Source organism: Vigna angularis, chromosome 5 (genome assembly GCF_016808095.1).
Source record: "Vigna angularis cultivar LongXiaoDou No.4 chromosome 5, ASM1680809v1, whole genome shotgun sequence".
Lineage (NCBI taxonomy): Eukaryota > Viridiplantae > Streptophyta > Magnoliopsida > Fabales > Fabaceae > Vigna > Vigna angularis.
The window spans coordinates 30358871-30380624 of record NC_068974.1 but is presented as its reverse complement, the minus strand read 5'-3'; the positions used below and the strand labels follow the sequence as shown (position 1 = coordinate 30380624).

The following is a 21754-nucleotide window of genomic DNA, read 5'->3' as shown; positions in this document are numbered from 1 at the left end:
GGACAGCTTTTGAGACGTGGCACTCACAAACCCTTATACGTGGTTTTTTTTAATGAAACCCTTGTACGTGACATTTTCTTAAACAAACATTTTTAAAATTAGGATTTTTCTAAAACATTTTAAAATTAGGGTTCATTGAATTGAATTGGGATTAAAATTGGACGATCTAAGGGATGCTTCATCCGAAACGGCTCACGCATCATCGTCCAAATTCACGCTGATGGCCCATGTCCTGCCTCAGTTTCCTCTATTTTAAATTGATTATTTCTTAAAATATATGCTAGAATCAAGAAGTGGATCGTTGGAAGATATGCATTTTCCACTATCCATTTGATCACATTGTTCATCTTCTGTAATTAATAAAGGGAGCGTTTTTAGGTGGGGTTCGTACAGTGGCATTGTTTGGGATCTGAAAAGGATCTAAAGGAGGAACTTGAGGAAGTTAAGGGTCAAGGCATTCAGACTTCCCTCCATCGTCGGGTCTAAAGGAAGCAAGTGGAAAGGGATACGATGGTGGAGGAAAAAGAGGGTCAGTGTGACCGGCAAAGGCTATAGTTACACCATTGCTATCTCTAATGTGGATTGAAGCATTCTTCAGCAGACCAGGATTATTATTCTGGTGTTAACCGCATCATCCACAGACCGAACCTGAACGCACCGAATCTACAAAAGAAGAAATAAAGAAAGCACACGAGAGTGATGTACTCTTTGTCGGAGACAGTGTGGAGAAGTTCGAAATCTATGATTTGGAGTTGCTGGAATTTTTGGACCAATTCGACGACTTTTCGCTCTAATAATTGAATGCTCAACTTGGGTTGCTGCACGAACTCGATTTGTCGTTGCAGCTCGAGCAGTTCGTTGTCCATGGTTTGATCTTCACGCACACTTCGAATGTGTCTCTCTTTCGCCCTTTGGAAGATCACTGAAATGTTCTTCGGTTTTGTTGAAGAAAGAATTTTGATCAAGGAACAAATCGTCTTGCGTTTTCCCACTTCCCTCTTTCAAATCTTGAAATACTTTTAAATCTTCAAAAACAACGAACCCTAAATCCCTAAAATTTAAAAATAAGTGATGCCAAGTTTTAAAATCCATCCAGAAATCTAATTTTTAATTTATAAAATGCCACATTTAAAAATTTATCCACGTCAACATCATAACTCATCAAAAACTGAACTCCGTTAAGTCAATTTAACGATAGAGACCAAATTGAGTTAATTTTTCATTATAAAGGACCAAATTGACAAAACTTAAAAAGACGAAAATCAAACTGAAAAAACCCCACATAAATAGAAACCTCCGAAGGAGTTTAACCTAAAATATACTATTAATATATTCATATTGTTATTAAATAAGATTACAAATATATATTATACGTATATTAATTATACAAGTTTAATAACATACTAAATTGCTATAAAAAAATTATTAAACAAGTCTATCAATCCATATAAAATAAATATAACAAAATACAATAAATAAATCTAACAATAAATATTAAATGAATATATATACATTAATTAATTAAACAAATATAATAAAAAATATATTAAACTAGTCATTTTATATAATGGGAAAGAAAAAAACATTAATAGAGTTAATTGTACAAGTTAGCAAAAAACTAAAAATTATATTCATACTATTAGACGAATATAAAAAAATTAAATAAATCATTTCATAAGTTAACTAGATCAATCTAAAAATACATTAAGTATTAAAAAAATATTAAATAAATTAACGATATATTGATTAAACTAATTTAATAATATCATATGTACCCTGATTATGCCATGGTGAGACAGAATCCACGTGGGGAGAAAAAGATCAAGCGACGTGGTGGAAGAAAGAAACAAGATCGACAAGTAAGAAAGCAGAATTTTCTCTTATTTTGAAAACTGAAAAATACTTCTGAAATATAAGAGGAACTTTTTATAAGTTTTATCTACCCGAGGGAACCTAATTGATATAAAGAACCTCAATATTTCTACCTCTAAGTATTTTTTTTTTTTAAATTTGTAAATTTTATAAAAATAAATAATAACATATACACAATTTATCCATTAAGTAATAACATAATAGTTAAGAAAGTAACATGTGAAACGTAGCATCATTCCAAAATAGACTTTATATTCAATTTTTTCAAAGGTATTTTTCTGGTTCTAAATGTTTCTTTATATATATATATATATATATATTAGTTAATGTATTGAGGAAATAAATACATAACCAAGTACTTTAACCATTTTAATATACTTTAATAACAAAATTACTTTTTTCTCTTATCAAAAATCTGATCCAAGTTCTCTTTCGTCAAAGTTTATTCAAATATGATTAATCATAGAACCTTAGGCCTCCTTGTTAAAAAATTATTCATAATATAAATAGTATAATATCTTACTATATTCATACTTGCATAATATATTTATCATTACAGTGCAAATATTTAAAACGTGTTTGAGAAAATAAATAATTATATATTAAAACATTTTTTAATCAATTTATATATATATATATATATATATATGTATATATATAATTTTTATAAAATACTTTTGTTCACTTTTCACAGTTAATAAGTGTCATAATAAAATTTATGTTTAACTATTTTGTCAAGCAAATACTTTATTACTTACAATGTTAAAATTAAGTAAAATAGAATACCGCAATTAGAATTTCATTAGATAAAGATATGCATATTAAAGCATATATTCATGTGAATAAGTCTGAATAAGAACAATTTAAAAGAAAATACAATTATAGGGACAGATGCAGGTGTACCTTTAAGAAAATTTTACCAATCACCATTTTTATTTGAAGGTTGGAGCTGAACTTGCTTGTTGGATGTGGCAAATTTAGATGTAGAACAAGTAGATATCATTGAATAATTTCATTTCAACCAAAACAGAAAAATGAAGTTGAGGCAGAAGAAACAAAGGCAGCAACAGCCACCAATTATATTATATCTCTATTTATTAGGAGCTTGATAGCCATGCAACTATGAACAAACTGAGTGGCCCTTCAAGCATCAAAGAATGGATATGATGTTGGACTATGCATCTGGTGCATCCTCTTCTTACTAGCTGTGCTGCCATGGTCAATCTCCTCTTAAAATGCAGAAGGTCCATGGGAGCAAGCATCATATTCTCTCTCACACACTCTCACAACTTCTTTCTTGTGTAAAATAACATTTCACTACACTGCACAGAACTATAGAATAAGAGAGAAAAAAAAATGTTGCAGGCTTCATTCATGTTGCCTTAGTAGTATAATCTTCCTGAGTTAGGAAGAGCTCCAACGTAACCTCCTAGAAAGAGGCACTCCACAAAGCATTCTCACCCTCTCCACACCTCCTATGTACCTCTTTAATCCTCTCAGCAGACCTGCAAATTCCACTGCAGCTCCAATCAAACGATGCAACACAAATGTTGCCTGCTTGGGCCTTCCACTCACAATCTGCAAGCAAGAGTGACCAACTCAAATGTTTGAAAGTTTGATTATACTTTGAAAGCAAGCCAATAGGTAATGGTATGATCATATAGATCTCTTAAGAGTCACAACTGGTTTATACATTCAGGAAAAATAGTCACCTGGAGGAGTGCCACAGCAAAGTCTTCTATCATCTATATGCTCCGCATCAAGTCCAATAAACCAAGATCCTAGTGAGACATCCTCGTTGGCATACTTGTGAAGAACATCCCTGAGACAAAACAACATATACCATTGATTTGATTCAATTTATAGATGTAACTACACTCATACTACAGGAATGTTATGTTATTACAGCCAATGTCCCTTTTTTTTCTTTTACCCTACACAGGCCATCCTCAATTTTGTATAATAATATAGCACCTATTAATACAAAAGTCCTTCATATCTCATTATGTTTCATAAATTGAGGGAGGTTGATGTATTGACGTAGAAGAGAAAGACATTGGGTGTAATTAAAGGGTGTGAGAGTAGTTTGCCCAATTTACAATTAGTCTTTTTTTTTCCTTCATAAATGAGAGGAAGTAGAACTTACTGGTTAATTGATATGTATGTAGCCAAATCGTTTGAAATGGCATACAACTGCCCTGTGGCATGTCGGAAATACTTGTTTCCAGCCTCTCCAAATTTCCAGTACTCAGGTTCATGGTATCTTACTCCTCTGTGGAACAAGGAAGGCAGGTAACAAGCTTAAGTCAAAGAGCTTTAACAATTCAACTCAATGAAAAAACAAAGATAAAAGGACAAGAAGTTCTTACTTTTGAGATAGGACTGGCCCAGATTTCATGCATCCAATGTATATGCGTGGTTTCGATCGGTGCCTAACCAGAGTTTCCCCCAGTGTTGCTGAAGCAGAAAGAACAAGAGACTCAGAATAGAAAGTTCATGTTAAAACAATATCATGCATACTTATTATGGAAACATAAAACTCATGCTAAGAGTTGCTGGTATGTTATTTTATTACATTGTTAATAAGTGAACACGTTCTACGCCCAAGAAGAGTGTTGGTTAATCACAAAACAAGTACTCCTCATGTTAATTTTATACAAACAGTTGGAGATTTTCAGATTTTTTAGAACTATTAATACCTATATTTACGTGAACATCATCATCAACTTTGACATAGAAATCAGCATCCCACAAGTTCACAGCAGTGGCAAAATAGGTTTTTGTCTTTGCTGACAATTCAAGGTATCCTTCCACATGATTCTGCATAAACAAAGTATAAATATGTGGAAAGGGACATGCAAGGGAAGGTAGCAGCAATGAAGCAAAAAGGAACGCATGTGTCAAATTACCAGCCTCAAGAAATCTCCATGCTTTCTGTCCTCAGCTTCAATAGCTCTGTCTAGAATTCCCCCTGATGTAGCACTAGATAAAGGAGAAAAAAATTTATCAAATTATAATTCATCAAATATATTCATTGGTTATGACTGATAAATTGCTGGATATATCATGTGTGCAGTACCTCATATCTGGTACACTAAAATATAGATTGAATACATGTTGATTTTGGATCTAATAAGTGCATGCAATGTAATCTTTTACTGAAGCATGTTGATTTTGGATGGAGAAAAACGCATGATAATGTTGCTAATTATGTAACAAAATCATTTAAATAGAGATGGCATATCTACCTGTGTCCAATTACAAAGCGGATGATGATACCCTTCTCCTCTAGCTTCTTTCTTTTCTCACCTATTTTCCACGTTAACAAAAGAACCAACCATCACAAAACTTAACCAGAAAATTAGCTAAATGGCAAAAAAAAAACTGAAAATATTAAGAAATGGAGTTGAATTATAAACCTTGTGGCATCCAAGTGGCACGAACCGAGTCCCTTCTTTTCCTGCTGCTAAATGCAGTATTAATACCAACGACCATAAGGTACTTTCTCTTACCAGATGATTCACTCATCCTTATATCATCTGAAACAGGAGCACCACTTCGTAGAGACTCCTGAGTTGCCCTTGCAGCAGCCAATTCCATCTCTAAGTTTGAAATAGTCTTGTCCAACGTTCTACATTAACACTCTCCCTTAAGTTAAGTTTGACATGCAAAATCACAAAATAATGCTAACAACACTTATAACAGTATCATCATGGCTCTACATATAACTTACTGAATGGAATTATGACTCTTGTAAACTTCCCCATAAATGTCTTTATCGCGCTTCATTTCCAATTCTTGCATCTAAAGGGTTCACCAAGAGACATAATTAAAAAATAAAATAATGAATTTCAGATTTCAAAAGTAGAAAAGGTTCAGCAACCACGTGACTGTCGGTGCTTACAATTCTGGAATTGCAACCTTCTGAAACAACATTCAATTTATCAGTTTCTGCAGCCGTGGGTCGGGCTAGTCCTTTGTTATTTTCAGGAATTGTCCATATCCTGTTATAAACATTAACATTTCACATCAGAAAAAAGTACCATAACGTAATAACCACTTTACCGGTTGCCAAGGCAATACCCTTATGCAATGAAGCTGCATTTATTAAAATCTAACGCACCGACAAACAAGTTGTCTGAAATATTAGCAACCCAGATCCAAAAATTAACCAAACCACTTTTCAGGTTCAAAGTTAACAGGTATACTTATTACACAACTACCATAGGAAAAAAAATACGAGAATGCCAAGTAACGTACACAGTATTTTCTTTTCCTTTTTTTCAGCATCCTCTTGAAGACAATCTTGAATGAAATACAATTGGACATGAAATATAGACGCTTCTCTCAATGGAGATTCGGACCTTTATCGATTATATGAGACTTATCCCTTTTGATAGACTCAATCCATAGACGCTTTCTACTCTAAAGATAGCGGTTTAATTTTCAGAGAGATTCATAAAGCATAAGCAATGAGAACTGAACCAGGAAGGAGACCAGACACCATAGTTGACTTAGCAATATGAGTCAATCATACAGTGTAAAGATGAAATCTTAAACCAGAGGTTACGATGATTTAGAATCATTCATGGCAATCGAATCCAGATCTAAATCCATTCTTCTACGAGCTTCAATGAACGCAAGATACACGAGAAAAGTAACACACAAGCAAGTCAACGAATTAAACACAGGAAAACCAATGATTAATCACACAGACACATAAAGATCTGAGAACACTGATTACAAGACTAAACAAACAACTCAAATACACAAACTCGGTTGACAAAACAGAATGATCAAGAAGTTAAAAACGGAGAAAAAAATCATCAGTTATGAATAAAAAAAGTGTGAAATGGAGAAATGGGAATTGGAAAAAAGTGAGGAACCTGGTAGTGAAGAGCATTCCAGCACAGAAGCTTCCGAAGCACAAAAACAATGCCCATCTCTGCGAAATAACGCTTCTAGAAGGCAATTCTCCTCTGCTCTTCCAAGTCATAATTTTTATGTTGTCACTTCAACAGGCAAAAACCCAGATGAGAAACTGGGTTTCTGAAAGTGAAGTGGAGCTTCAGAAGAAGAAGAATACAAGAGGGGCGGAGAGAAAGAGAAAGATGGATAAAATCAGAAGAGACAGAAGAGAGGAGAAGAACAGAGAGACGGTGTGTGTTTTTGAAGTTGTGATTTGTGTGTGTGTTGTTGGTTTTGCTTTATGGTATGTGTGAAGGTGTTGAGGTTGGTTTTGGTGTGATTTCTTTTCTGTGCGTCTTTGGAGGTGTGGTAAGGGACGTTGAAGGGTGGTGAAGGGACTGGCTAACCGACCAGTTTTACATTTACCATAATGCCCAAACAATCCTTCTCCTACCTTTCATCTCTTTAATAGAAACTCTCTAGTAATAATACATGTTCTTGTCATTACATTAATGTCCTCTCTTTCTCCTCACATTTTCTAACCACACCTTCTCAACCAAACCAACCATTCTCCACTGTGTAACATGTGCAAACTAGTCTCACACACAAGTATTAAATAAACAGCTCAAAACACCATCCACTCTTTCTCTTCCATTCCCTTTTTCTATTTCAATACATAATTATATTTGTTATTGCTGTTAAAATATATATATAATATTGTAGGTATATATATGTTTTATCCAATTTGATAACTCTATATTTATATATAAGGACGGGATTTTTTTTATTGTTGACTAATTGGTGAGTTTTGTCAGCTCTTACATACCTTAGCTTCAACTTCAATGATTTCATTGCTTTACCTTAAAACAGAATGTCATGAATTTTTTTTACTATGATTTGCAATTTCTTCAATTTTTTATATAAATTTCATTATCATTACAAATATGGTTAAATTATATTATTTAAGTGGATGTAAATTTATTTTATTAAGTTAATTTATGATATTGAATTAAATTTAGATTTAACTTTCTTTATAATAATTAAAAATATGTTTTGACTAAGTTTATTTGGAATATTCTAACCAAGTTTATTTGATTTCTTGTATTCAAATTTATAAATTGGATATGTTATATTATTTATTATAAAGTTTTTCTAATCTTATATTTAAAATATGAGATAAATATAATTTTAGTTTTTAAATTTTTACATGAAATTAAAATTCGTTTTTCAAATTTTGATATGTTGTAGTTCTTAAATTTTAAAAAAATCGAATATATATTTAATTCAATTCTATTAAATTCTTTTAACATATTAAATGTATTTCATTCTAACATTCAAATTACATTTTCATTTAATTATTAATGAAAATTTAACAACAAAAATATATTTAATTCTTAAAATATTTAACACTGAGATGTGATGATAAGAGTGCAAATATCATTTTATTAAATTAATTTTGTAAAATTAAATCTATTTTAAATTGCACTCTCTTTATAAATTTTTTTTAAAATATACTACTTTTTATTTTAAAAAGAAATTATTTAACTTCACGATTTATTTAATAAATTAAAAACCCTAATAACTCTTTCCTTACTAACTAAAATACATAAATTCATCGAAAACGCCATTGATAATGGAGCTACTACCATCATAGCATAGTGTGTTTTGTATTCCGAAAAATATGTTTATCAAATAATTTATTAAAATTAGTTAACCTTTCATATTCATATTTTAAGGTACTTAAATGGATAGTTTGAGAAAGCAGTCTTTTTTTTTTGTAATTAGTTTTTTATATTGTCAAGTGAGAATTTCATTGAAACATCTGTTAGTACATAAACAAGAAAGAAAAAAAGAAGTATATATTTGTTCAAATATTTAAAATGATTTATCATCATCTTATCTCTATGATAGAGAATCATATCATATGCTCTCAAATTTTTTCCTGCATCCGCATATAGTTAATTGATTAATTACTGACTGGATTTATACTAGTGCTTTGTTATTAAAAAAAAGAAAAATATTTAAAATTCAATTTGAAAAATGTTACTTACGTTACAGATTATGTTTTGACATAGAAATCAATGCGGATGAATTTTCATATGATTAAACAAACAAACAAGTTTTTTGTTCTTTTTATTTTGGTTGTTTTTTTCCTTTTGGGTAAATAGCATAACTTGGCTTTATCACCCTTGACAATGATATATTCAATAATGTTGTTTTGAGAATTTTAGGTGCAAAGCTTCTTGGCGATGTGCTCAAAGAATAAAGAATAAAGAATAAAGAGGAAAAGATGGACAGTGACACAGTCAGAAAGGTTCCTTTTAGATAGCTATAAATTTACAATTTTCTCATTTTTAATATATTTTATACTTTTACTATACAATTTAGCAGTTTTGAATTATTCACTTCAACATATTATGTCACCAAATTTTAATTAGCTAATAAAGAACTTACATAGTAAGGAGAACCTACCAATTGTTAAACAAAGTTATTATATCACAATTTTTGCAAGAATATAGAAAAGATAATAACATATATCCATTTTTATATATTTAGGACACTCTCCTCTTATTTTTAATAATTAAACAGATTTTAATTTTTAGAGTAAAATATAATATTTAATAATTAATATATTCTTGTTTTAATAATGTGATGTTTTATTATGAAAGAAGTGATATCTTTGGTTTTATATAAGTGAAAATCTTATTAACACAAAATAAATTTATTAGAATAACATATTGAATAGGTTGGAGCGAAACCCATGTAATAAAAAATATAGTTGCAATTTTTTAAATAATGGAAAGAGCATATTAAATTGATTGTAAGGAGAATCAACCTAATATTTACATATTAAATTGGTTGTAGTAGAAATTGATCTAATATCTTTAACATTTTTATTAGTGTTTTTTTTTCTTTTTCGTGCCCTCTCCATGCATTAGAAAACATTTTCCTAGTGTCATTCCTTACCGTCGTTGACCAAATTTATAGGCTTGAAGCAATTTGTCGTCGTCTCATCGCCCTTTAATGGTGTCTCGTCACTCCATTCCACATCCTCCAAGCCTTTCACCCCTCACCATTGCGCTTCACCAAACTTGTTGGCATCAAGGTTACCATCGCAGTCGAGTAATACATTTGTCTCGCCACTCTATTCAATAATCTCTGAGGCACTCCAAACCTCATTCATATGGTTTGTTGTGCGAAGTGACAGAAGAAACAAACTAGGTGTTGTCACTCAGATCTGCCTCATTCCCTCCCTAGTCCAATTTGTATAGTAGATTCGTAATTTTTGTTTGCACATTTTGCATGTCCTAGGCCTAGTCTCGTTCGTCTGTGTTGGATCACAAGCCTCTCTTGTATTTGTGCTCTATTATATTATCTTTCTATCATGCACAATGGTGTTTAGGTTTGTGAATTTCATTTCTCTTATCTCAAGATTTAATTTGATTTTCATAGCAGTGGAAAAGAGAAAAGGAGAGGCCAAGAGTCCTAGAAACTAATAAGAGTGGAAGAGATCTCTATCAATTTATCATGAAAGGTAATTTTCTAGACTGGACCTTTCCTAGTTGCTAACTTTTAGTTTTTGAGTATATAATGTGAAATTTGCAATAATAGTGTTCATAATTTTGTTATGGCTTTGCTTCTCATGTATTGTTACATGTCTCCAATGTGTGAGAAGGTAGAAAATAGGAAAGAATAACTTACAATGTAGTTAGGTGGTTACTTTAACTAAATTTTTGTCACGTTTAAATTGATAACTTCTTTTGATTTCAGTATCGTATTGTGTCCTTCCATCTCAAGTTTGATTTGATTATTTTAATATTATAGGTGGTGAATGAATTTATTGTTAAATTTTTTTATCCAACCAATAATAAATTAACCCGTGATAAGGTTTTCTCTTCACCATAAAAATAATTTCAATGTTATATACAAATCACAAATTGAAGATTTAAAATGAATATTGTGAATTTATTTTTGGGGATGAACATTTGTCAACAATGAGAACTTAAAATCTTTTCAACTATTTTTTAAGTAGATTTATTTATCACTTAGCAGCTTACTTGATATACTTTGGATTCAATTTTGTTTATTTATTATACATAGTGAGATGTTGTTCACAAATGTTCATTTTCTTCTCAAATATTGTTGAATATAATGAAAAACCATATATGAGATTAATTTCTCTTGTGTTGAATATACACGTAGGGTCCTCTATTTATAATAGAACAAATATAGGCTAAGTCCAAAATACAAATAAAAAATAACAAACTAACTAAAATAAAAGATAAATATAAAATAAAGATAATATATCTATCAAATATTATACATTTTTTATCTCAGAACTTGCATTACTTTGTTGACTAGCATATATGAAGAAAGAAAGAAAAAAAAAGCTTCACGTAAAAGAAGACAATTATTGATTGCATTAATGGAAAAATATTATATCAGTTATGAATCTTAACCAATTTAATGTGTCTTTTGAAAATGTTTTTCTTTTTTCATTTTCTATTAAAGGTATTAGATCGATTGTTCATAACTAATATAATATGAGTATGCATTAGATCGGTTGTACAATCATCTAATATATTTTCGACATATTACATTCACCTATATTAAATTAGTTACAAAATTGATTTAATATATCTTTTAAAATTGATTTAATATATATTTTAAATTATAAATGAGATGTTAAAAATATTTATAATTGTGATATAATGATTCACTATGAAGAATTAATTTATCATATATAACTTATTAATTGAAAATTGAAATTATGAAATAATTCAATTGTGAAATATTATAGTAAGAACGTTGTAGTGTATATAATTTGACTCATTTAATTATTATATGTCTAGTGTAGAAAATACAGTAATATTGCTGAACAAAATTTATTTTTTATTTATAGAAAAGAAAACAGTTACTAGATAAAATTTCTTTTATACAAATAGTTATATATTCTTAAATTTTTAAATAATTCTCCCGTTATTTAAAAATTTACGGTCATTATTAAACTCATTGTTTACACCACTATGTATTGGTTTTGCTAATTAGAAAATAATATTAAAAGTTGAGGGTATGGCAACGAATGACTAGATTGGTCCACAGTGCATTGCTTGACTCATTCTTTCCATAGAGCTGAGGAATGATTACACGTGACAAAATATTATTGATGGTCAAATAATTTAAATAAGACTGTTCCAAATTTGGAAAAAATATTCATTTAACTTTTTACCATGTAAACATTCCATAATTTCATACTTGATATTTCATAATTGATATACTGTAACATTACATTTAAGATAACATCCCATAATCTCACACTTGATAATTTATAATCTCACACTTGATAATTTATAGTTGATATATATATATATATATATTAACTATGAATTATCAAGTGTGAGATTATATATATATATTGTTGATAATTATTGTTGATAATTCATAGTTGATATATATATATATATATATATATATATATATATATATATATGTTTTAAACTCAGATTTCAACTACAAACTCATAAATATAACTCGAATTCTTCTAATTTATTCTTCTATCTCTTTCTTCATTGGCACTGAATCAGACGACATTCCTTCATCTGCTCCCGTATAATGAATTATACAATCATCGCACAAAAACAAACACGAACAAATAGGGTGAGCTAACATGCAACAAATCATTTATAAAACATGCATAATTACTTTGATACACTCAACAAACATCATATAATAATTATGTCAGACACCCTCATACCATCATACAACAATCGCACCATAGACCCTCATCCCATCATACCACAATTCCTAATAGACACTCATCCCACAATACCCAATAGACATTCATCCCACAATACCCAATAGACATTCATCCCACAATACCCAATAGACATTCATCCCACAATATCCAATAGACACTCATCCCACAATACCCAATAGACACTTATTCTGGATGATACGTTGATGAGCGATCACGGAAGGTTATGCACTTGTGATGACTTCTACTTCTTACAAATATACTTCCAAAATACTCCATACCATCCACAAGGTTAGTCCTCAACACTATGTCCAAAACCGGCACATAGACCAAGACCTCCTGCCCTCTCACCACATAATTCATCCTTCTCTACTTGAGACTGGATGAGTATCAGGATAACCTTCAACAACAGGACCCTCAACATCAACATATACACTAATACTATATCATTACGAAATCTCTCCACGAGACTCATATCATGCTCATATTTCTCACTCATATTATACCATTACAAAATCTCCCCATAATACTCATATCATGTTGGGATGCATAAATTCAAATCCAATATAATAAAATACAATCATCACAGAAATCATACAAAATGAATATATCACAAAATAAATTAACAATAATAAAATATCACTATAAATGGACAAATTTCTTATTTAAGAAAGTCCGTTGTCCACTTCTTATTTCCCATTCCCTTTATTTATTTATTATTTATTTTAATTTATTTTATAAAAATGTATTTTACTAGGTTTGATCCCATGTCCCAAGTGTTACAAAATGTTTTCCATCTAAGCTACTATAAATTTTTGTTTAACTCATCACGTTTTATTTATATAAGCTTACTAATTATATTTTCCATTCACAAAGAAATTTATTACTACTAGTAATAAAATTGTTACCATTAAGGTAAATATTTTTCATGGGTTCTTACAAAACTACCCATAAAAAGGATAATATTAGATTCATATTTTGTGTTCTCAATTAAAAGGATCGACCTTCAACCAATATATATTTAAAATATTATAATTACAAATATAAGTTAAATCACTGGATTATGTTAGAAGTCGTTTTAAATAATTTATTTTTTGTATTTTTATTTTAATAGTAAATTACAAATATATTTAAGAATTTTTTTCAAATTATATTTACATTATTTTTTCACCATTACAATAATTTTTCTCATCAAGATAGAAGTACAGTATTTTTTCATTTATATATATATATATATAATATATATATATATATATATATATATATATTGTATTGTATGAAATATGGACCGAGCGGTTATTAATAAAGCCGACCAGTCTATCCGCAATTGGGCCAGCGCTTAAGTTATTATTGGGCCAGTGGTCTAGTAGATAATAAAATAATGAAGAATATCTTATTGAAGATCTGATGAAGATAAGCGGTTAAGATACTGATAAGTGGTAAATTTGTTTATATTTTATTGGACTTATGTCAGCTTAAAATCCATGAGATAACTTATAAATATAGAGCCAGTGCCACAAGCCAAGTACGTTTTCACATACACATTATACACTCTATGTTACTCTCAAATACTAATCAGTGATAATCATTCACTAAATATTCAACAAAGAGCCGAGACTCTTCAACAACACGCCTAACTTGAGCGTCGTAGTGCCTTTTGCAGGTACATCCCCCTCGTCAAGAAGGAGACCGATCGGTTCGTGCCAATACCGATCGGCCAACAACAGGAGTTTGAAGGCGATCTAGGTGTTTGGAAGCACGAAGGACACGTCAGAAGGTCAGTCTCTCGGTCCCAAAAATATTTGCAGAAACATTTGGCGCCCACCATGGGGCTGGGGGGCATCCTACTGAAACCGCAAGGAACCAGACAACATCAACAAGCTTCTACGGCTTTACAGATAATTATTTCGATATAAATTCATTTTATTATATGATTTAATTTAAATATCTTAATTCAATATTATAATATTGTTCAAAGATTTAATGACGCACTTACCACCTAGCCAAATTTGGCATCAAGTGTTCAACTGTGCAACCGCTCGGCCATTCGACCTCACTGGTATTCAGCCGTTCGGCTTCACAGTGCAGGTGTCACGACCATACAGACCACTCGTCCAAGAGGAGGACAAGAACCGAGAGGTAAATCCCTCTCGGCCATTAGGAAATTCTCCCGCGATTCCTAGGTCGAAGACCGAGAAGTAAGCCATCATTGGCGTCAACAAAACCCAGGGAACACTCTCCAAAAGCTCCTGGTCCTAAACTGAGCGGTGTTGAACGTCCCCAAGGACTGACACTCTCGTCCTCTAGGAAGTTCCAAAACGAACTCCTACGCTGAAAAATCGAGTGGTGTTGCACGTCCCTAAGGACTAACACTCTCGTCCTCTAGGAAGTTCCAAAACGGACTCCTACACTGAAAAACCAAGCGGTGTTGCACGTCCCCAAGGACTGACACTCTCGTCCTCTAGGAAGTTCCAAAACAAATTCCTACGCTGAAAAATCGAGCGGTGTTGCACGTCCCTAAGGACTGACACTCTCATCCTCTAGGAAGTTCCAAAACAGACTCCTACGCTGAAAAACCGAGCGGTGTTGCATGTCCCAAAGAACTGACACTCTCGTCCTCTAGGAAGTTCCAAAATGAACTCCTACGCTAAAAAGCCGAACGGTAAAGCTCGTTCCCTAGGAAGAACTCCTAGGTCAAAGTCAAAGCAGGGAGGTAAAGCCCTCTCAAAACCGAACGGTAAAGCCCGTTCACTAGGAAGCACTCCTAGCTCAAAGCAAAGAGGTAAAGCCCTCTCAAAGCCGAATGGTAAAACCCGTTCACTAGGAAGCACTCCTAGCTCAAAGCAGAGAGGTAAAGCCCTCTCAAAGCCGAACGGTAAAGCCCGTTTACTAGGAAGCACTCCTAGCTCAAAGCAGAGAGGTAAAGTCCTCTCAAAGCCAAACGATAAAGCTTGTTCCCCAGGAAGAACTCCTAGGTCAAAATCAAAGACCAAGATGTAAATCCCTCTCGGCCGAGAGGTAAATCCCTCTCGTCAACAATCTGAAGTCAAAGACCGAGAGGTAAATCCTTCTTGCCAACAATCTAAAGCTCAAGGCCGAGAGGTAAATCCCTCTCGGTTCATGTTGAAGGCCGAGAGGTAAATCCCTCTCAGTTCATGTAGAAGGCCGAGAGGTAAATCCCTCTCGGTTCATGTTGAAGGTCGAGAGGTAAATCCCTCTCGGTTCATGTTGAAAGCCGAGAGGTAAATCCCTCTCGATTCATGTTGAAGGCCGAGAGGTAAATCCCTCTCGGTTCATGTTGAAGGCCGAGAGGTAAATCCCTCTCGATTCATGTTAAAGGCCGAGAGGTAAATCCCTTTCGGTTCATGTTGAAGGCCGAGAGGTAAATCCTTCTCGATTCATGTTTACACGGAAAGCAAACTCCTCACTACAGGAAAAATAGTCTCCCTCAAACTCATAAGTCATATAGTTAACCATAGTTAAAGCTGAACGATTAACTCGGACTTGGGGGCATAATGTATCGTATGAAATATGGACCGAGCGGTTATTAATAAAGGCGACCGGTCTATCCGTAATTGGGCTAGCGCTTAAGCTATTATTGGGCCAGTGGTCTAGTAGATAATAAAATAATGAAGAATATCTGATTGAAGATCTGATGAAGATAGGCGGTTAAGATACTGATAAGTGGTAAATCTGTTTATATTTTATTCTGTTTATATTTTATTAGGCTTATGTCAGCTTAAAGTCCATGAGACAACTTATAAATATAGAGCCAGGACCACAAGCAAGGTACGTTTTCACTTACGCATTATACACTCTATGTTACTCTCAAATACTAAATAGTGATAATCATTCACTAGATATTCAACCAAGAGCCGGGGCTTTTCAACAACACACCTAACTTAAGCGTCGGAATACCTTTTGCAGGTACATTCCTCTTCGTCAAGAAGAAGACTGATCGGTTCGTGTCAATACCGATCGATCAACAACAAGAGATTGAAGACGATCCAAGTGTTTGAAAGCAAAAAGAACACGTCAGAAGGTGACTCTCTCTGTCCCAAAAATATTTGAAAAAACATATATGAAACTAATGTATCAAAGAAATAATTGATTAAAGTATTTATTAATCCCAGTGTTAAGTCCACCGACACACGAAAATTATGAAGTGGGTTGAAACATGACAGCACTTACAGGCACGTATGTTCACGCATTCCAGCTATGTTTTCTTCTACTTTCACATGTTGTGTCTCTCACTGGGGTACTAAAATAAAATAAAAAAATATCAAGAGTCTTAGAATTCAAATGAAGAAATTATAAAATAAAAATATATATTGAAAATTAATGTTCAAGTACACAGACAAGCAAAATTATATTAAAAATTCTAATTAATTTATAGTTTCACTCTTCAACTTTATATATGCACATGTTACAAAAGAAAATTCTAAAATTATGGTGTCCCCTTTTGTATTTTATTTTCGTTTTTTCTTTTCATTAAAAGAATAATAACTGTTACGAAACCATTTTTTCTTAAAAGGTGACCAACAGTTATGTTAAATCAATACTAATATTTCTATTATTTTCATTACTTTTTTTATAAAGTCACGTGTGAATATGAGCAATCCATTTTCCAAACAAAAAAAAATCTCTTTTAAGAGAATTAATGGGTAATTTAAGTTTGTGGTTTTTAAAAATTTAATTGTAAATATTTTTATATCTTTAATTTAGATTGAGTGTGTATTTTTCGTTTCACATTTTTCAATTAATTAATTTTATCTTTTTTATAATTATTAAATTTCGATGTCATTAATTTCTGTTTTAGTAAACTTTCAACTTATTTTTTTATTCAAAATATTCACCTGTTGAATTAATTAGCTAATAATCTCAAATTCAAGTTAAAAATACTATTGAATTAAATATTGGAAAAGAAAAATAAATTCATTTATCAAGATAACATCTAATAAAAATCTTAATTTCTTTTTTTCATTTTTCAATCATTGTACATCATACAAAACACTTAAATTTATTAATTAGTTTTTGCACGATTGTTCGGTCATCCACGACCGAACAATCAACATACATTTTGATTCATTGTAAAATGATTGATAGATCGGTCGGCTAGATTACACACAAGATTAATAATAAGAATAATCATGTTAACCTTAATTTATGTCATTATTGTATTGGATCGTAATTAGACCGACATTAATATGAAGCTCATATCAAAATCTAAGTTCATTCCAAAATTTATAAATACAAGTTTGATATCCTAGTTGGGTTACTTTTGAATTTGATTACGCATTTACTGTTACAACATTCAGACAGATATTGACTTTACCATAAGTACTTTTTGCAGGTAGCATTCAATGTGACAAAACATGAAGAAAGGACTAAAGACAAATTTAAACTTGAAACTTGGAGACTTTATGTGAAAGAATACTTGACTTGGACCCATGAATTGAAACAATTTTAAAATCGTTTCATATTTAAGATTATTATAAATTCCTAAATATATTAAAAAAAATGATTGAAACGTTGAAATGAAAAATAACAAGAAAACTTATTTCTTAAAAAAAAAGCTTAATTAACATGAAAAAGTAAACATTATATTTTGCATAATTTAATTAAAGAATTTCTTTTGCAAATGATGAATAGCTTGAAGACATGTAATCACATTCTCATGTTTTCCTCACATAGTTTCTTAAAATTTGTATATGATTTGTTTGAATCAAACCTAAAGCTTCTCTTCTCTGTTTATCTACATTAGGTTATCGAATAACTATGTGAACATGAAAATATGATAAAGGGTTAAATTTTTTTATAAATGATTAAATTTATAATTTTTTTCTTTATGTATCAATTGTTTTTGTTTTATTTGATTCAATAAATCTATTAAAGAATATAATCTGTTTATGTTTAATGCGGGTTCGAGGTATCTGCTCCACGTATCTCCTCTCTTTCGGTGTACGACTAAGGGTTCAAATCTCCTCCTCCCGATTGGTTCAGCAAGGTGTGACCTGCAGACAAGAAAACACTCTGACGCTCAAGTCAGTGAGGTGTCTTCTAAGGTCTTCAATAATCTCAGAAAAATCAAAATTTACTTGGTCATTAGTTCTGTATTTATAGGCTTTGTAATTGTCCAACCCATCGAACGCCATTGAATGATTTAATGCAATATATTTCGTGCCTAATCACTCGCTAATTCCCTTATATCCAGCACCATCTGCCTGATATCCGTTGTTGATTAGCCATAAATACCTTTTGCGTGATGTAAGCATTACTCACCTTTATTATCCATTAATGGTATTACCGCCGATCGGTTCTTTTCCATTGAGCGTGTTGGCCGCTTTCGGTAGACCGTCTGTTCCATGTAGTACCGATCGTCCACAACATACAGTACATGATCTAATAAAACCCTTTAAGCCTTTTCATTATAAAGCAATCCAAACATACGCCTATTTGAGTCATATTCACATATTATAAAAAAATCTCTATAGTTTAGTATGTTGGTTATTATTTAATATTATAGTTATTTATTATAGATAAATATTACTCAAATAGAAACATAAATCATAAGTCATGTTGATCTTATAAATACATCTAATATCTTTTAAGGAATACTTACTCTTTCATAATCATTGATATACATAATTTATACAAAAATCTTAACTTTCTTACTGATTTGAACGTTAAAGAATCTTTTACAGATAAATTTCTCCATCTCAACAATAAAAATACACTTTACAAATAACACAAACAATCAAAATCACGGTCATATGCACTTAATATAAAATCCAATGTAAGAACAATTTGTTTCTTTAAATTTATAATTTCTCGTTAGAATTCTTCACATAAGAAAGAAAAGTGTTATTAAAGCATGAAGACTAAAAAGAGATGAAATCAAAGGTAGCCATGTGTTGTGGAAATGGTAAGCATAGTTGCTTGTAATAGGATTTAGTGTCACTTTTAAACCACTGTTGGTACTCCTTTTTCGTTCTTTCTTCAAGCAACACAAAGCTGCCATTGCACCAGACTCTTAGAACAACTCTACTTCGGTGTCTTGCACTACATGCTTTCTCACACGACTTTTTTTTTTGGTATACTCTTTCAAATTAATATAAAAAAATGAGTTTTTTTGTTAATTAGTTTATAAACTAAACTGGAAAATATGTATCATTGATATCATAAATGAAAGGTGAAGGAGCAAAATTTTTTTAAAGAAAGTTGGCATTTTGAAACTTTGGGGGCAACAATTCCACTATATGCTAATAATGACAATATTTTTGGCAAATAGGGTTTATGATAAGAGCATGATTGTCCTCCACTGCTCTAATCAAATTCACTTTTTGGATTTTGCATCTTGGTGGCGTGAGATTCTATGAGCCATGATTCAATTTTCGTAAAGAACACTGTAAACAAATTTGAAAGTGTGCTCAAGAGGCTCTCTAGGACCCACAAAAAATACTTACCACCAAACTTTTTTAAGATTTTGTTAATCATTCTAGAGACAAAGAAACCTAAATTCCACTGCTTTATCATGTTCAAATTCATGGTCCAAACACCCCAAAAGGTTATATTCATCTAGACACTTCTTTTGCTTTTATGGTTCAACTAAATAAACCAACTCACCCAAAATATTGAATGCTTATATGGCAATTATTTCTTACCCTCCTCTTTCTCCAATGATTGATCTCCCAAAACAGAATTGTCTTACTCACAAGTTCAAAGAATTTTTTTTTATAAATATAAGTTTTTTTAAGGTTGAAATCCCTTTTTATCTTATAATTTCTATAAAAATTTCAATGAGATCTTTAACTTTTGTTTGTTTCAATTTAGTCTTTTAACTTTTAAAAATAATCTAATTAGATCTTTTATATTAAACTGATCCATTAGATTTTAGCTAGAATTTATACTTCAGATCAGTTTATCTAAAAAATAAAATTAATTTAAATTTTTAAGTTTTTAAATTTTTAAAAAAGAATACTTTGATGTATAAATTCTGTTCACGTCAATTTAGTATAAAAAACTTAATTGGATTATTTTTAAAAATTAAAAAACTAAATTTAACCAAATAAAATAAAATTACGAATAATGTTTTATAGGAATTAAAGGAAAAAAAGGATTTTAGCATTTTTATTAAATAACAATGTGATTTTTTTATATATGTTCATATATAAACAAACAAGGGCTGGGTATTAAATGAGGCCATTTGTAACTTTCTTATTATCATGGACATGTGAATGTCAGTGTTGACCCACAGTTCTGGGTCTTTTTATATCTGAAATGACATATTTGAAATGTGACTTTCCAATGGCCTACTCTTTAGTCTATTTTAAGGTTTATTTGGTTAGGTTCAATTTATTTTATTTTTTTATTACATGTGTCTATAGTTAAAATTATAATTTGTTAGTGTTTTGAATTTTGATATATTTTAATTTTTAAATTTAAAAAATAATGAAAATATTCATTTTTATATATTAAATGAGATTTTATACTTATGACACTTATCAAACCATGTAAACATGAGTTTGAAATAACTTTTCATATTTTAAAATACTTTATTTAAATTGAGTTTGATAATTATATATATTAATTTTTAAAGTTTAGAGAATAAATTGTATTAAACTTTGAAACAGATAAATTTCAATTTCAAATCAAAATTTAAACATTAAAAATATATCTAACTCACTTAAATTTTCACGAATATCTTATGTGCATATACTCAAACTTTAAGTAGACAATAATCAACGTATTGTTAAGAAACATATCCAACTTTAACCCAAATTTGAACACCTTATGAATCATGAGAAGGAGAAAGGGAAAAAAGGAGGAGAAAATGGTGGTGGAGAAGAGAGGAAGAAAGTGGAAAAAGTTGGTGGAGGATGGATGGTGAAGAAAATAGAGAGAAAAAAAAAGTGGTGATAGGATGTAAAGAAGAATGAAAGGAGGAAAAAAAAACTATAAAGATTCCATTTTAGAGGTAAAATAAATAAATAACTCATGTCACATGATATTTTACAAATGGTGGTCTCTACAATTTGACAAAAAGACCACTTTAGTCCAGTCATTGAGTAAAAAATAAGTATAAAAAACAATTAAATGAAAATATTAAATATAGGAATAAAATTATTAATTAATTTTTTTTATTGAAATTTTTTCAAATTAAAGAATAATTTCAATTTTTAAATTCTTAATGAAGTATTCAACTTTTGTTATTACACT

At 30.8% G+C, this 21754-nt stretch overlaps 1 protein-coding gene across 1 annotated transcript; it reads right to left on the bottom strand.

Annotated features, from left to right (window-relative positions):
• Window positions 1–2841: 2841 nt before the first annotated feature.
• Window positions 2842–7275, bottom strand: LOC108340798 (probable beta-1,3-galactosyltransferase 2). Its single transcript, XM_017578382.2, has 11 exons — window positions 6759–7275; window positions 5777–5876; window positions 5606–5676; window positions 5292–5503; window positions 5121–5181; window positions 4782–4854; window positions 4572–4692; window positions 4242–4329; window positions 4019–4144; window positions 3585–3694; window positions 2842–3450 (listed from the first exon to the last, which is right to left on the bottom strand). The coding sequence occupies exons 1-11, from the start codon at window positions 6866–6868 to the stop codon at window positions 3302–3304; spliced, it is 1221 nt and encodes a 406-aa protein (XP_017433871.1). The 5' UTR covers window positions 6869–7275; the 3' UTR covers window positions 2842–3301.
• Between the last annotated feature and the right edge of the window lie 14479 nt (window positions 7276–21754).